Source organism: Rhincodon typus, chromosome 20 (assembly GCF_021869965.1).
Source record: "Rhincodon typus isolate 14 chromosome 20, sRhiTyp1.1, whole genome shotgun sequence".
Taxonomy (NCBI): domain Eukaryota; kingdom Metazoa; phylum Chordata; class Chondrichthyes; order Orectolobiformes; family Rhincodontidae; genus Rhincodon; species Rhincodon typus.
The window spans coordinates 11,098,000-11,115,673 of record NC_063351.1 but is presented as its reverse complement, the minus strand read 5'-3'; the positions used below and the strand labels follow the sequence as shown (position 1 = coordinate 11,115,673).

The 17,674-nt window shown below is 40.1% G+C and overlaps 1 protein-coding gene across 5 annotated transcripts in view; it reads right to left on the bottom strand.

The window, feature by feature from the left end:
- Positions 1-324: 324 nt before the first annotated feature.
- a1cf (apobec1 complementation factor) overlaps positions 325-17,674 on the bottom strand; it is a 40,771-nt gene continuing 23,421 nt past the window's right edge. Inside the window, exons 7-12 of one of the 5 annotated variants that reach the window (XM_020509650.2) lie at positions 16,132-16,229; positions 15,768-16,038; positions 13,287-13,504; positions 13,050-13,186; positions 5,272-5,402; positions 325-1,937 (exon numbers count right to left, since the gene is read on the bottom strand). In XM_020509650.2, coding sequence (XP_020365239.1) covers positions 1,714-1,937; positions 5,272-5,402; positions 13,050-13,186; positions 13,287-13,504; positions 15,768-16,038; positions 16,132-16,229 — 1,079 coding nt within the window. In that variant the 3' untranslated portion in view covers positions 325-1,713. The remainder of the gene's footprint in view (positions 1,938-5,271; positions 5,403-13,049; positions 13,187-13,286; positions 13,505-15,767; positions 16,039-16,131; positions 16,230-17,674) is intronic. The other 4 variants (XM_020509653.2, XM_020509652.2, XM_020509654.2 and 1 more) reach the window with 4 other exon arrangements.

Below are 17,674 nucleotides of genomic sequence, written 5' to 3'. Positions count from 1 at the left end.
CATCTATTTTGATACTTTAAAAGTCATCTTCAAAAGCCACCTCAAAACTTTCCTTTCTTTTTTAAAACGCTACCAAAAGGTTCCTTATGTTCTCCTAAGAGGGAATATGAGGCCTTAGTTTAACATCTCATCAGAAAGCACTTCAACACGACAAAGATTCTCCCAGCTCTGTTACTTAGATTACAGCTGCACATCTCTAGAGTTCATGAAATTCTGACATAAAAATGAGACAATGTTATCATGGGATAACGTTACCAACTTCCATGGCTGGTACTTACAAGCTGCCCACATGATTAAAATGACTTTCTGGCATCAAGCAAAGGGTAGTTTTGTGAAACATTTATTGAAAACAGAGTTGGCAATGAAGTAAACATTATTAATTATTCATACCACATTTATTGAGTACATTCTGAAAGATTGTCATTACTCATGAAGGATCGAGATAGATGTTTTTCACCATCTCTGATGGTAACTGGACCAAGAGAAATTATAATCCAATGAAACATGCTATGGCTTCACAATATTCCTTGTTTAGAACTCAACGATTACACAAACCAACTGATAGTATTCCCATGATTCTGTAGTGCCAATTTATTCTTAGGTTTTATTAGTCAGCAATTTTCCCCGATAACAGTTTTTTTTAAATGAATGATTGATAATTTTCTTTAAAGAACATTGCAATATCTGAGAGAAAATGTTATATTCTGTACAAACATTGATATTTTGACGACTGGTACAAAAATAGGTTCTAAACGCTCCCAGGCGCATGTTTTAATACTGTTATCACTGTTTGTGGCTTTGGCACCTTCCTGAACACCTTACAAAATTCAAATATAATGTCAATGCCTTTTTTTGGCACAATACAATAAAGCATAGTTTTGTTCCATTTTAAACTAAAGAGTCAGCCGAAACTTTGGAGAAAGGGAATCATTAAAATGGTTGCTAAATACTGAACAAAACCTCGACTTCACATGCTACTCTACTTGGTTATTGGTATATAGCAGCTGTAGGTTGGAACTTTTTTTTTCAAATATCTTTTATACTCCCTGCTCACATTGCTTGTAGGATATGATTTGTATTATATTTGGTCATGGAAATATTAGGAATGATATCCTGTTATGCAGGGGCCATCTTGTGGTACTACAGTTAAACTAGACTATGGTAGCGATTCAGAGTTGGGACAAGGCAATCCCAATAATGTATTGAAATTGAGTAAACACGAACTTTATCAGTAAATGCAGACAACGCAAAATGGACACTTTCTAGTTATGCATACCTAAAGTAGATGCACACACCTCACGTGAACACTTTAATAGTCCTCTCATAACTGAGTATCCTGTATGGCACAAGTATGAGTTACTATGTAAACATGAAGGCCAAATTATACCTGAGAAATATAAAAATATTAAAGGGCTATATAGCTTTCTTACTTTGTGTTAAAAGTCCTCTTAACTTAAGATACATCCTTAATGTATGTATATATATTTATATATATAGATAGATAGATATCTTTGTGTACAAGCTGATTAGCCTTGTAATCTAATTAGATTCTAGCTTTTATTGGAATTGTTTACATGGTTATTGGAATCATATCGTTGAGAATAATCACATTCTATTAATCTGTATCTATATTTGGCTATTCATTTCAATCATCATTCCCACTGTTGCTCTTAATGTGTGTTAGCAGGGCTGCTCGTCATTGTCCAAATCTTATCAGAAAGCTCCGTAGGCGTCTCCGCGTGTAGGCACCGCGAATGCGGGATAACCTTCGTATGTGGCGTATGTGGCTAGGTCCTGGCCGAGGGCAACCGCTTGTTTCAGTTGTGTAGCTGCCACAGTGGCTGCAGCACCTGCTAATGTGTAGCCTGTAGCATAACATGGGAATGGGAGATCAGTGGATGAAGCCAAGTAGGAGACAGGCATAGACAGAGGTCTGCCTGAAAGAAGAGGCAAAGCAAAGCATTACCCTGGGTGCTTAGTTACAAGTTGGAGATAGTAAATGAAATGTTAGGTGCAGTGAAGATTTTCTTTTTGAATTATATTGTTGGTTTTTGGTCTAGTGAACTAAGAACTGACCATACTACTACATTATAAAACCTGACTTTCCAGCATTTCTGATCCAATTGTTAATAATCCGCTCTGTGGCCAGGTATGGAGGGACTTGCCAAGTACATGCAGGCAGCAATGAACTTTGCACTTCTCTGCCGCACATTAGTCAAAACGTCATGGCTCAGTGATTTTTCTTGACAAGAACCCTCAGCAAACTCAGTTCCCTACTGCCAGCACGTACTCAAGAGAATGGACTAAAAGCATAATTTATATCAAAGTATATTAGGTTGCTCATTGCAAAATGCTTTACATACAGAGGTTCAATTCTTACTGCTCACCACAAACATGTTTATCCCATCCTTGTCAGACAGATTGACAACAGTCACCCAGGGTAAGTGCTTGTCACACCTTTTGTAAATTGCTTCTATATTTCATTCAGGCTAGCTCCCCTTTCTTTAAGCATCAGATTCAAACATTAGGCATGTGCACTTTTGAATGTGATTGTTAATTGCAACACTTTTTTTCTAGGTCCTGGGGATAATTTGCTGAGCATGTGCAATCCTGATTGAGTGCTCCTGAATTACATGGAGTCCTTTGAATCCAGGCTGAATGCCTCACAACAGCTCATAGTTTCAAATTAGAGTACAATATCCCCATTTAAATAATAACCTACAAGTTTACTCTAATGATTGCCAGTCTCGTTTTCCAATTGGGTAAAGAGTGCCTTGTGACAAGTTAGAAGACCTTATAAATACAAACACAAAAGCAAAATACGATGGATGCTAGAAATTCGATGTGAAAACAGCATGTACTGGAAATACTCAGTACATCAGGCTGCAAGCGTAAAATGTAAAACAGAGTTAAAAATGACCTACCATTGACCCGAAACATTAACACCGTTTTCCTCTCTTGACAGATGCTGTCATTGGCTATTTCTGGCAATTTCTGTTTGAAAATACTAATCTTGGTACTTTTTTTTCTCTGAAGTACTCTTTTCTGCTATTCTAGACAGACATTACCCATTCTGAACCAAGCCAAGCACAGTTCTTCTTAACGCATTGGAATTAGTGTTGAATTCGATCGCATACACCTCTGGTTTCTGCTGGACTCCATATTTTTAAGCAGAGACATCATAAAGTGTTATCAGAATAAGGCTGCAGGTAGTTACATAGTCCCAGGTTATTAGTAATATTACTTTAATTGCCATAGGACTCCTGGGAGAGTTTAAAATGCAGATACTCTGCATTATTCAAGATCCATTTGGATAGGAGAATGAAAGTAAAAGGGTTGGAAGGAGCTAAGTGGAGGATGACTACAATTGTTTAGAACTACATGCTTTCAGGTTGAATTGATTTTGTAAATGTGGCGTATCTGTCTTTATCACCTCACCTCTAAATGCTATTGTACCTGCCTGCTCTCTTCTTTATCTTCATGTATTGAAGAACACAAACAGTGCTGCCAAGCAGAGTTCATTTCTCGCTTTGGAACTTGATGTAGTCCCAACATTTTATTTAATCTTGAATAATATACACTGTATTAAAGGGCTTTCTCAGGCTCTCTGCGTATTAATATGGAGTCCAGCAGGAAGCAGAAGTATATGCAATCAAATTCAACACTAGTTCCAGCATTTTAAGAAGAACTAGGCTTGGTCTGGTTCAGGTCGGTTAATGTCAGTCTATTTTAAAAAGTGGCAGCATGATTGCATTTTCATCTTTATTCGTTAAACCCCATTTTCTCCACCCTGGTGATCCCTGGAACGGGAATTATAACAGCACTTCAAAAGCTGTACCAAATATTTCCAGTGGGTATCAGGCTCCATGTGAGGAACAGCCTGTGCCCTGGAGAGGTTTCTGGTGTGTGAACATCCAGGGTTCTCAGCTGTCTACACCTCTGGAGTAAGGTTCTTGAACCCAGAGCTCCTGGCCCAATGGTAGGCTCATAAACCCTGTTCCATAAGACAACATAAAATCCTGCCAATTTTCATCAGAACTTCCACTTGGTTACACAATGGAGCCGCTGAAGTACCTTGGCAACAGTGGGATTCAAGCTCCTACCTCCAGAGAAGCTGGGGCCTTAACAAAGTTCCTTAGCTCACTCAGCCACACTGCCTCTGTTCGATTTTATACTGAGAGCAATGGAGGTTTGCTTAAGGTCAGAGATATTAACAAGGTTATTATTTCAATTTAACGTTTCCAATTCAAGACAGTATTTTCATGTACTTGGTGTTGGATCAACTCGTTAGGAATACAATACGGGCAAACGACAGATTGCCCATTTTGGTCGGAAGAATAGGAAAGCAGAGTATTATTTAAATGGAGAGTGACTGCAGAATACTACACTCTGGAAGGATCTGGGTGTACACAAATTACTAAAATTACCAGCCGAGTACAGTTAGTAGCTGGGAGTACAAATGGAATGTTAGTCTTTAATGCAAAGAGGGCGAAGTATAAAATTAGGGAAAACTTGCTGCAGCTGCAGAGGGTCTTGGTGAAACTGCAATTAAAGTGCTGAATCCAGTTTTGTTCTTACATTAAGGGGGGACATACTTGAATTAAGGGCAGTTCAGAGAAGGTTGATTCCTGGGATGAGGGGTTTGTCTCATGAGCAAAGGTTGAGCAGGTTGGGTCTTTACTCATTGGAGTTTAGAAAAATGACAGCTGATCTTATTGAAGCACATAAGTTACAGAGAGGGTTTTGTAGCAGAATCTCGAGGGCACGCAGCTTCAAAATAACGGCTCTCCCACTTTAAAAGGAGATGAGAAGGTCATCAGTTCTTAGAATTCTCTTCCTCAGTGAACACTTGAGGCTGGCTCATTGAATATATTCAAGATTTTGGCAAAGGGCTAGGGAGAGAGCAGGCAGGAAGGTGGAGATAAGGCCGTGATCAGATCAGTTATGATCATAATAAATGGCAGATACTTGCGGGCCTGTATGGCTCATTCTTGCTCCTATTTCTTATAGATTTAGGACAGTGTATATCCTTTGTAGTCAAGGCATGTTGTGAAAAAACAGGGAAATTGCTCTTTATCTGGCTATGCCATTTCAGAACTCAAGAGACAACATGATTCTATTCCCTAAAATAGAAACCTTTCGTCTTTATGAACACAAGACATATTATCCTAAAGACATCAAAACAGAGTTGTAAATTATGCATAAATAAAATGGTTCTTATCACGGTGCTCCAATGTGTAGTAATTGGTGTCAGTACAGACCTTCACATACCTGTGAAAGCAGCAGCTGCAGTTGGCTCGGTACCTTCAGTTTGAAGACCTAGGATCTGAAGGACATGCTCTGCTGCATAACTTTTTGCTTCCTCCACAGATGTACACAGTTTGGGTGGTGTGAACGGTTGGCTACAAGAAAGCAAATATTCTGCTCAGTTCTTAGTATGACTACTGAATACAATCCATTACTGCAAGTCGACTGAGCAAACGAACAGAATCATAGAGATGCACAGCATGGAAATAGACCCTTCGGCCCAGCTCATCCATGCCAACCAGGTTTCCTAAACTGAACTAGTCCCCTTTGCCTGCATTTGGTCCATACCCTTCTAAACCGTTCCTTTTCATATACCCATCCAGATGCCTTTAAATGTTGTAATTGTACCAGCCTCCACCACTTCCTCTGGCAGCCCATTCCATACACGCACCACCCTCTGTGTGAAAAAGTTGCTGCTCAGGTCCCTTTTAAATCTTTCCCTCCCACCTTAAACCTATGCCCTCTAGTTTGTTTGACAATCTGGTTTTGTTGACAGAGTTTACAGATAACCTTGTTGTCAATGCTTGGTTGGGCTTCAAAATGCACAAATGGATTAGATCATCAGGAGTTTGTTTTCACAGGCTGAAATGGAATGTGTGCTTTAGTTGATTTTTCTATCCTTTTTTAGAACTGTTGTTGTTCAATGCCTATATGTTTATTTGGGCAGGATTAAAAGGTGTCAAATGAAGTAAAAGTTCTGTTTTTGATACTAATAATAGCTCTGATTGGAACTTTAATAGGGTTGTATGAGCAGCAGTTCCTTTCAAAGAACATCTTTCAATGAGTGTTATTTTTTAAGTACATTTCAAGACTTGCCACTTATTATATGGTTCATTGGTTCCATGATGCATACTGGGTGAATGAGCTTAGAGGATGTAGAGGGGGAACAGATGGCACAGAACATGGGGTCATTGGGACACAGCAATCATGGAGATGGGGAGGGTGTGATCAGTGAGGGATGAGGGCTAGAGGGCCTAACAGCCTTTAATACAAGTGGGATAAAGTCCTTGAGAACTGAGGTGATCCATCGAACCAGCCTGTCTCAGCACACCCCTTCCTGTGTAGCTACATCCAAGCTGATTCCAGGATTCTTGGAGCCAAATTGATCCCAACTCTGCCCTTCCAGATGGAAATGGTGCACAGAGGATCCATTTTTGTGGAGATGGATCTGCCAAGTTGGAAAATTCCCCAATTCAAGTTTCTGCCTTGATAACGAAAATCCAATTCCCTGTCTTTTTATCCTTGAAAAGTGAGGCTTACACACCCAACCTATTCATAAATCTCTGTCTCCTCTACTGGTCTGCTGTGGTAACTCTGAACTCAATATTAGAATGAATGATGAGGGATTTTGTACTTCTTAGTTGGACAGAATTTTGCAAGGGATTCGTTGCAAACATTCAAAGCCTTCAGGGTGAGTAATTAATCATCAGTGTGTGGACAAAATGGGTAATTTTGTGATTCTCCACATGTACTTATAGTTCAAAACATTCTTGTATTTGCCATGAAAGGGCATTAATTACCAAGGCTTTCAACATATTTTGTAAAAAAAAATCGAAAAAAAAACTGCATATGCTGTAAATCAGAACCAAAAGCAGAAATTGCTGGAAAAGAACAGCAGGTCTGGCAGCATCATGAGGAGAGAAATCAGAGTTAACACTTTGGGTCGAGTGACCCTTCCTCAGAACCAAGAGTTCTGAGGTAAGGTACCTGGAACTGAAATGTTAACTCTGATTTCTCTCACAGATGCTGTCAGACCTGTTGATCTTTTCCAGCAATTTCTGTTTTCGTTTCAACATATTTCACTGTGTTCTAGTAGTGTGCAACAGGTCAGCATTGCTGTGAAGCAGACTGGGAGGAGTGTGCAGTGGGTCGGTATCACAGTGAAACAGACTGGGAGGAGTGTGCAGCAGGTCAGTATCGCCGTGAAGCAGACTGAGAGGAGTGTGCAGCAAGTCAGCATTATTGTGAAACAGATTAGGAGAATCAGCATGAGAAAAGCAGCAGCAGTGGGTATAAAACAGTGACAGAGAGCACCTTCGAACTGTTTCTACCTCCCATAGCTGAAGTGTGATGTCACAGAAACATAGGTATTTGTTGGGTATATCTTCAATATGTCCTTAATTGGCAAAATAGTTTAAATCAGGAGATATTACTACGTCTGAACAGTAGAGTTAGGAAATTCACTTTTAAAATATTTAGCATTTAAATTAATTAATTAAATAGAATTGAAATGTCCCAGCAGTCATTGAGTTGCAGCTGTACTATGTGGGAGCTGCTGGACAATGGCGTGATCGCTGGTGACCATATTGGCAGCTAGTGCTGGCGGCCTGAGTGGAATTTTGGCTCAGATTTGAGCTGGAGTTGAGTTGTAAACACTGTGACACATCACAAATGGGGAGGGGGTTATCTAGACACTCAGTGTTAGGAGACAGTCACAACCCTTAGATTACAGGTAGTTCTCCTATAATGCGATATTTGTGTTCTTGTGTGACCTCACGCTATAGAAAATCGCATTATAGGGAAATCGTTGTAGAAAATCGCTTTACCTGTACAGCAGAAAGTTTGCGTTATCCAAACAGCATCCAGTATTCATCAATTGCATAACGGCTAATTCGCATTAATGAAACACGCGTTATAGCAGAAATACCTATAAATCCTTCAAATTTGGTCCATGGTCAGGGACAGGTGGGTATGACTTCAAGTGAAGCAGAATTTAGCTTAGGTAGGACCAGGAAAGAGGTTCTGCTGAGAGACTGAGTAGCTCAGGGCTGAATTAAATAGCAGATCAACAAAGGTGATCACATATGGATTAGTATCTGAGCCACATGCAAACTGTTGTAATGTAAAAGAGATTACAGGGGTAATTGCATGGCTCAAAGATGGGTTTGGGAGAAATTTGTTCCAGTTCGTGGAGCACTCATGCCATCACTGGAGAGGAAGAGCACTGCTCTATTCGGATGCGTTTTGTTTGAACCTGCCGAATTATATAACTAGGTTTGTAGATAGGGCTTTAATCTAATTATTGAGGAACAGGGGAAGGTCCAATTGAAGGCAAGTTTAAAACATCAAAAGTAATGAGACAGCAGAGATGCAGGGTAGTGAAAAGGTGGATGATAAACAAAGTATGGCAGCAAGAAGCAGAAAATGTGAGCAGAAAGGTGCAGCAGAAATGGGAATGAGAGTAAGTAATAATGGCCAACAGGTCAAAATTTAAAGCTATTTATTTGAGTGCACACAGCATTTGTAACAAGGTAGATGAGTTGGTGGCACAAATAGAGACAAATGAATATGACTTCACAGCTATATGGAGACATGGTTGCAGGGTGACAGAGATCTCAATATTTAAGGGTATTCGATACTCCAGAAGAAGAGGTTGAAAGGACAAGGGGGCGTGGTAGCTTCGTTACGAAAGTTATGTATCGATGCATTGGTGAGTAGACATATTGGTGTGATAGATTGTGATGTAGAATCAGCTTGGGTGGAAATAAGGAATAGCAAGGGAAAGAAGCCATGGGTGGGAGTCATCGATAGATTCCCAAAGAATTGCCTCACTGTAGGATAAAGTATAAATCAGGAAATAATGAAAACTGTAAGAAGGGCACTACAATTGTCATAGGTCATTTTAATCTCTATATTAACTGGATGTATCAGAAGGGCGAGTGCGATATAGGAGGCAAATTTGTAGACTGCATCAGCGATTGTTTCTTAGAGCAGTATATCGCAGAACCTACCAGGGGAACAGGCTATTTTAAATCCATTAAAGGCGTAGTGAGAAAGAACTAATAACAGATCTAATATTAGGGTTCCTCTAAGAGGGTAGTGATCTGGTAGAATTTCAAATTCAATTTGTGGCAGAGCAATTTTGATCTCAAATCAATGTTCTGACATTAATTAAGGTCAATTCAGGGTTTCGGGCATAGGGTTGGGGGCTGGATCTGGGTTGGGCTTGTCTTCGGAGCGTTGGTGCAGACTTGATAGGCTGAACAGTCTTTTTTCACACTTGTAGGGATTCTACCATTCAGTTACAGAAGTATGAAGAAAGAGTTCTCCGAAGCGGGCTGGGAAAATGGACTGAGGGGAAGGTCAGTCGATGAGCAGCGGGAGACTTTAAGCTCAACCAAAAAAAAAAAATTCTTCTGGTCCAAAGAAGGACCCATTGATAAGGCAGTCAAGGCTTGCATCCAACCAAAAACTAAAGCACACAAAGCAGCAAATCTCGTGATTAGCCAGAGAACTGGGAATTACTTTTAGAATCAGCAACAGATGATTAAAAAAGCTAATAAAAAGAGAAAAAGTTGATTATGAAAATTGGTGACAAATATAAAAAGGAGCAGCAAGAGTTTTACAGGTATATAGAAAGTGATTAGCTAAAATGACTGTGGGACTCTGGGGGGAATACTTAATGGGCTGAAAAACCTACCCTGCTTCTTCACTTTAACATGCTTTTGATTTTTGTTTCCTTTGCTAACAAGGGCTCGAGAGGAGTCTCATTTTTCTGGCAGAACTATTCTCAAGAAACAGGAAAGTCAGAAGAATGTCAAATGGAACCTCTTTAGCACAGTATCCAAGGCACCTTTCAGGCTATTGAATTGTATTGTATCTGCCTCTTTCTGGAGGTGATGCAGGAACTCTCCTAATACATATCCATTCATTTCCCTCAACCACCTTCCAGGAAGGTCTCAATTTGTCTACTTCGTCAGCTTGTTGCATTTACCATAAATTCTATGGGATCCACAATGTTATTACAATTCACTAACTTCACCTGAGAGCGAACATTTCCTACTAAAGTAGATAATGGACACAGAATACTTCAAAGGTATCAAATATTTTTCAATGACACTGTCCTTGTCATTAAATGCCACAAGAAATAAGTCAATATCTGTGTTTCTTTCAACACAGTACCAAATCTCTCACTATATCAGTTGTTGACCTTCTCTTCATTAATCCTCTTTTATTTCATTTATAAGTCTAACTGTAAAATCACCAACTTAAGAATTCTGAAGACAAGAGGCTGCTATTTATTGGAGACTTTCATTTCAGAATATTAGCTTCCTTTGATTACCTTCTTAGAGTTCTAATAGTTGTTAAATACTGTTTTATTTTGTTTTCCAGAGTTCAGACTACAATCTTGACCAATGCTTAGTCTTTTACCAGTCTTGCTCGGACCCTTCACACCTTTACTGCACAAGAGAATCAGTAGCAGATAAGCATCACCGTGCTTGCAAATAGAATCATTAGGAAGCATTTTGTGACTTTGGTATATGGCCGGAATGTAATAGCTTTAATAGCTGTAATTTCCCTATTGCATTTATTGATGTAGCTGTAGTACTGGTTAGAAACTTTCTGTATAGAATGAAACTCCTTTAGTAGATTTAAGTTACACTGCTGACTGTGCCTTATTGATCTCTCTGTGACAATGTTTACTTGCATATAAATCCAGATCTCTATTAGTTTAGGAAAGCAGAGAGGGAGCATCTGCTAATCTGTTAGTTTGAGATTGATGCATTCCCTCAAGTGCTATTTTAAAGTGCCTGTTGATTATGGATTAATGGAAATGACTTGAGAAAATTCAAAGCAACTTACTTAGCAATGCTTAAAGATTCATAAAGGGCATCATTTCTTCTACTAAGCTATCCCTTTGAAAATGATTAAGATTTACCTTGCACTCCCAGCTTTTATGTGAAGGTGGCAGCAGAGAAGCTACGAAGACTGTGGCGATGAGGACTTATTTGTGTTTGTTTAGCTAAGTGTTTTATACAAGCTGTCATTAGTTTTGAAATTTTTGAGAACGATTTTACTTGAATACCAAAGAATTTTTGTCAGGTACAGCTGTTCTGTCATGCCCACATATTAATAAAATGAAATAAATGATGTATTGTGTACAAAGATCTTCAATTTAACAGCATCAAGAAAGAACATTTTAACTCAGATTGAAATCATTGTAGCTCATGCACAATACAACATTTAGACACACACACAAGGCTGGAGAGACTCAGCACCTCTGGATAGAGAAACAGAGTTAATGGTTTGAGTCTGGTATTACTCTTCTTCACAACAACATTTAGGATATTCTGAAGAAGGGTCCAGACCCGAAACGTCAGCTTTCCTGTTCCTCTGATGCTGCTTGGCCTGCTGTGTTCATCCAGCTCTACACCTTGTTATCTAACATTTAGGATATGTTTATTTTGATGGAAAAGCATCTCATCATTTAAGGAAGAGCTAAGGGAACGTTCTCATCCGTATGATCAGAAGTATACGTTGGGATTTATCACAGCAGCAGTGAACCCACTTCGAAAGGTACTGGAATTCATGACTGGGTTTTAACATCATCAGATTTTTAGGGTCACATTTTCTGCCACTATGAGGACGGCTGTATCACCTCTAAGTAGCCAATCAGAGAGTCTCCAGCTTGTCAGACTCAGCAGTGCCTCCGATGGCCACTAATAGAACGGTAGACACTCCCTGACCAGGAGTTGCAATGGAAGCTGGAGAAGCTTGGAAGTGGTGGTGGTTCAGTGGGAGTCATCCTCAGCAGGACCAAGCTCAGCAGGACCAAGCTCAGCAGGACCAAGCTCAGCAAGACCAGCTGTGGGCTGTGAATGGAAGGTTGGGAGAAGGAGGTATGTTGATCAAACAGGGACTGCCTGCTCTGCTAGGGAAAGGGAGGCCCTCCAAAGGCCCAGGGAGCCTGAATAGGAAGGACCCCTTTCTGGGAGCACAGTCAAGCCACCATAATATACCTGATTGCCCCAATATAAAACTTAGGATAACCAGTAGCAATAAAATTCCAGTGGTAGTGGGTGCAGTCCATTAAATGGCCATATATTGTCCACTAAAATCATCAATGGGCTTAAGGGCAGGTGGGTTGCCCAACGCCAATCTTGCCACTCGTAAAATTCCAGTGGAGGTGGACAGGTGATGGGCATGGCACCCATTTCTATCCTATCCAATCTTATGCTCCATGCCTGGCAACCAGCTCTTTTTTTTTGCGGGGGTGGGGGGAGTGGGGGTGTTACCGAGATGTAGAGTTCTGGACATAAATTTCAAGTAGCCCAGTTCACCACCTGGAGAGCTTGCATATGGCATCCAGCACTGCCCTGGAGTTACACTGCCTGCAGTGTGGAGCTATGTGTACTTAAAGGCCTAGAAACCATGGCGTCAACCATGACTTAGGGGCTAACTCCCTCATCCCTGAATCAAAAGGGCGTGAGTTTAAATCCCACTGCAGAGAAAATGAGCACACTATCTAGATTTAAATTCTTGTGCGACATTGGACCATTGGAGGCAATAACTCTGACTTGAAAGATCCCATTGCACTATTTTGACATGATTGATTGATTTATTTTAGAGTTAGATCTGCTGTAGGGGCTCGCAAGGAGTCATCCAGTGTTGGCACCATCTTGCATGAACAGGGAACTCCCCAGTGCCCTGGCCAATGCTTATCCCTCAACCAGTATCGGTAAAAAGAGATATTCCACCTATTATGATCTTATTCAAAAACAAAAATAGAAATTGCTGGAAAAGTTCAGCAGGTGTGGCAGCATATGTGGAGAGAAATCAGAGTTAACGTTTCAGGTCTAGTGACCCTTCCTCATGATCTTACCTTTGTAAACTTCTGATGCATTTTCCCCACTTTACAATAAAGATATATTCAGATCCCCCTGAATGATGTCAACTCACATGATCTTTAACAGAAACATAAGCTGCAAAAATCTTTCACAAAATTAAATGGTATTACATACATGCTTGCGTACTGATTGGCAAGAGCAGGAATGGTGATCTTATATACAAAGAGCTGTCTTTGGTCAGGTCCAATTGCCGAATGAAGCTGGTAAACTGGCTGTCCCCAGCTGTTTTTTTGGCATATATCTTCTAAAATCTGTATTAAGACACAATTTGTTTTGTCACCGTGTTAGTTTCACTGAACAACTTCGGCACAGTTTGGAAAACTTTTTGGATGAATTCGTAGATGTTCTTACCTGAGATGGGTGCTTTATTCCTTGTGGTTTCAGGGTCACTGGGTTGGTTGGAGTGAGCTCCATTCCAGGCAAGAGGTCGTAAAGTTTCTCCTCTTGCCTTTTGTCTGCTTTCACGTGGTAACCTGCATAACCACGCCCAACACCCGTATAAGCCAAATAACCTCGTCCTCCTAGCCCTCTAACTCCTGCAGCCCCTACAGGTACATTCATGTAAATTTCTAGGAATGCAAGAAGGCATCAAACTGAATCACCAGAAATCACTTTGATTCTCGTTTTTAAATGAAAAGGCTAAACCTCAATCATCAAGCTTGTTGAAAGATGATGTTCATGACTGAATAATGGCACATGCGTACCCTGTACTATCATGAATCATGTGGTGTATGACAATTAACCAGGAGTGACATTGGTAAAACATCTCGCTTGATTGTAGTCCATGGAGAAAGCTCTATGATGAACTTATCAACTGTACCTCTAAACATTGCAAATTAACGAACAAAAAGAGTTGGGGAATAGAACCTGGGGCAAGTGTTTTATATGCCTCAGGAGGAGTCTTCAGCACATCAACTCCAGGCAGAAATGTTGCCAATTCACTTCTATTGAGCTCATCTTTTAAAATATTCCTTATGTTTGAGGTTGAGCATTATTTTAAACATGCATGGATTAAAACTGATTGTGTTTTGTTATTTCTGTACTGAACACAAAATGCTTAATGGCCAAACATTCCAATTCAAAATAAGAGACCTTTTGATTGAATTTGTAACCCTTCTTGGAAATTTGATTTTAATTTTGAATTTGTGAATAAGGAAATCAAAAAGCTATAATTATTGATTAAAAACCATCTGAACCCCAAGTTTGACATGCTTTGAACATTTAACCACAGAACCTTTAACTTTACTGCCATTTGTCAAGCTGGTTCCTTAATTAGTCACTACAATTATTTCAGCAGGTTTTACTAAGATACAAAACAGGAAAAAAATACTTTATTTGAGTAAAAGGCATGGTATGTAAAAGACACGTTGAATTTCCAAATGGCAAATTGTTCCACTCTCTACAGTTTTGGTGACTTGCGGATATTTCAAACTATATTGTTGCAAGTCAGGATCACATTCATGCAATTTCATTTATAAAATGAAATTGGCAAATTTGCACATCAAAGGTAAAAAGCTGTAAAAATTAAAATGTTTCGAGCAATTTTTCTGCAACAACTGAATCTTTTTTAGACACCACATTTCACTTTCCTTTGCATCATCGCCTTTTCAGACACATAAGTACATCCCATAATCAAAATATGACAAAAGAAATTATTGCTCCTGGTGCAGATAATTTAGGAGAACTGCCTCCTAATTGAGCATAAAATTGGAAAATTAATGCACTTCAAATGCTTGCTTTCTTTATTGCTGACTGGTAGACGAATGAATTGTGTTATTTGGAGAATGTAGTCCTATGGTCACACACACACACACGGCTCAATGTCTATTCCCAAGCCCGTGCTGCTGGTTAGGATGCAGGTTGGGATCCCTCAAACGCCAGCGGCGAGACTACAAGGAACATCTTAGAGGAGGGGGACATTTAATTGATTCTGGGCATCCTGTCAAAGTAAGGGCAGTGGGCAAGGTTCATGTACCAGTAGGAGACCCTCCACCATTGGGGAGGTTGTCAGGTCAACTATCAGAGGTAGGCACTGCTGACATAGGTTGGAGTATGAAAGGGCACCTCAAGATGAAGGTTCCTTCTGAAGAATATTCACAGTTTAAAAATAAAATGTGGCCACAGCTGCTGGACTGTGCAGGGGCAACCAACAGGGCCTGCTGACACAACAGGGATGTTCAGGCTTGCAGGTAATGGGCTTCAGTTTACTGAGGTATCTCATCATCCTTTAGATGAAGATCTCACCCTCAATATTTACAGCCTGAAGGTATCTTACTAATAATGATATTACCAGCAACTCTGTACACTTCATTCTTCACCCATTTCCAACCTCAGTTGTAAGTCCTAAATATATACCAACCACTTGACAACAGACTGTCTCCTAGGCCCTTCCACACCTGTTTATTAACCACTATAAGGATTTAGTCTAGTGGGCCATGAGTTTAAGATGTTAATCGAGACATTAATCTCAGCCATGTTACCATTTGATGTGTTAAATTTTCCGGAACATCTATTGCAATTTGATTGATCTATTGCTTTTGTCAGAACTTGAACTTTTTAACTAACAGAACTGGAAATGTTTGTGCAATCGTTCTGCTTTGCTTTGTTTGTGATCAATAGGAAATAGCAACAATGCCTCAGGACTGTAAGACTAATGTCACATCCTAATCAGAATCTTCGAGCTCTTTTACCAATCCTTGAACCCATTTTATTTTGCTGATTTTAAAAGCTTTTAGTGACTTATCAAGGTACCAGCTTCTGACAAATCAATACTTTAGTAGTACTTCTGATTCTGTTGTTTATTGTAGGGTGGATGCAGAAAGAAGGAATTACCTCTCACAGAGGGAGCCCGTATCATCCCCCTTGCACTGAGATGCCCCTTGTTTGGGAAACGCAGATTGGGAATAGCTGTGTAGGCCTGGGGTGCATAGAAAACAGGAGCCCCAAGGTAGGCAGCTGCAGGATCATATACCTGTCCTAAGGCGTAGGTATATTCTCCTTGCAGCAATGCCCCTCGACCTCCGGTTCCTCTGGTGTAACGCACATAACTGTCCTTATCCACAGGCTTGGCCAGAGTGACCTCAATTGGAGAGCCATCCAACACCTTCGAAGAGTACACAGAAATTACGGGTTATCGTCAATACCTTCCAGTGCATTACTCACAGTTTGCCTCAGTTATTAGAAATTCCAGTAGTACCTTTCCATTCATCTTGTTCATGGCGTTAATCGCATCTTCTCGGGTAACAAAATGAACAAATGCATAATCTCGGATTTTCTTGACTCTTTCAACTGTGCCTGAAAGCAACACATTTGAGCCAAGTTCATGTACATTGAAATACCCACATCATCCGACAGTATTTGAAATCCTGGTATCAAATTGCATTGCTGTTCTGAGCACAATATAGATTGTAGAAAACGTGAACCTGTTAAATTGTGCATCATTAGCAAAGCCATAATAATGCTATGCTCGAGGGTACAATCATGCCAATTTAAAACACTGCATTTTTAAAACCACGTGACCATCAAACAAATGTGGAAAACAAAAAATGATCTCTCAACCATTAACACAAATAACCGAAAGAAACGAAAAGCAATAGTCTGTCTTCCATCTGCTCTATCCAGTTTGCCCTGCTCAGTCATGTTGTAACTAGGCAACATGACCCTTACATGTAGGGGCCATAATATCAGGCCCCTCAGAAGCTTTGTAATCTCCTGGATCACGACAGGGAAAATTAATTCTGGATATGACTTTTACATTTAAAAAGGCTAATGGAATATTCATCTTTATCTCATGAGGGCTCAATCCAATACAGAGGGGTAGAAGTTATGTTCCAGATGTAAAGAGTACTCATTAGCACCTTATTCAGCTCTGTGCATACACTTCACGACAATTCATATAGTGTTGCCCAAGTGCAATGCAGTCTCCCAGAATGATCCTGAGGCGGAAAGTGTTAAACTATGAGGACCTGTTGCATAGACATCCACTTTAATTTCTTTTCTTCACTGTTGGTTTGTGATCATCGTTGACATGGCCAGCACTTATTGCCCACCTCTGATTGCCCTTGGCAAGGTGTGACGTGTCTTCTTCTTGCGCGACTGCATTGCAGCTGGTAGGGGTAGGACAGGGTTCCAGGATTTTAACTCATTACCAGTGAATGAATGCCAGAACAGCTCTAAGGTAGGATATTGTGCAGTTTGGAAGTGAATTTGCAGGTAATGGAGCTCCTATGTGTTTGCAACCATTGTCCTCTTGAGATTGCAAGGTTGGAAGGTGTTACTGCAGGATGCTGGAAAAGTTGATGCAGGTGCTATACACACTGAGCATAGAAGACTAAGGGGTGATTGAATTAGGCTGTTTAAAATGATCAAAGCTGATGAGAGGGACAGGCAATAAATGCTGGCCAGCCAGCGACACCCACGTCCCATGACTGAATAAAATGAAAAGGTTTTCCTTTAGTGGGTGAATTAAGAATAAGGGGAAAGAATCTTAAAATTAGAGCAAGATTGTTCAGGAGTAATATTCAAAAACACATCCTCAAAAAAAATGTGTAGTGGAAACTCTGTCCCCAATAAGCTGTTGAGGAGACGTCAATTGAAAATATCAAGATTGATATTGGTTGAGGTTGGTCAGGTGTAGGATTAAGGATAATGGAACAAAGGCAGATAAATGGAGTTATGAACCAGATTGGCTGTGATCTAATGGAGGAACAATCACAAGGAGCTGAAAGTCTGAGATAGTA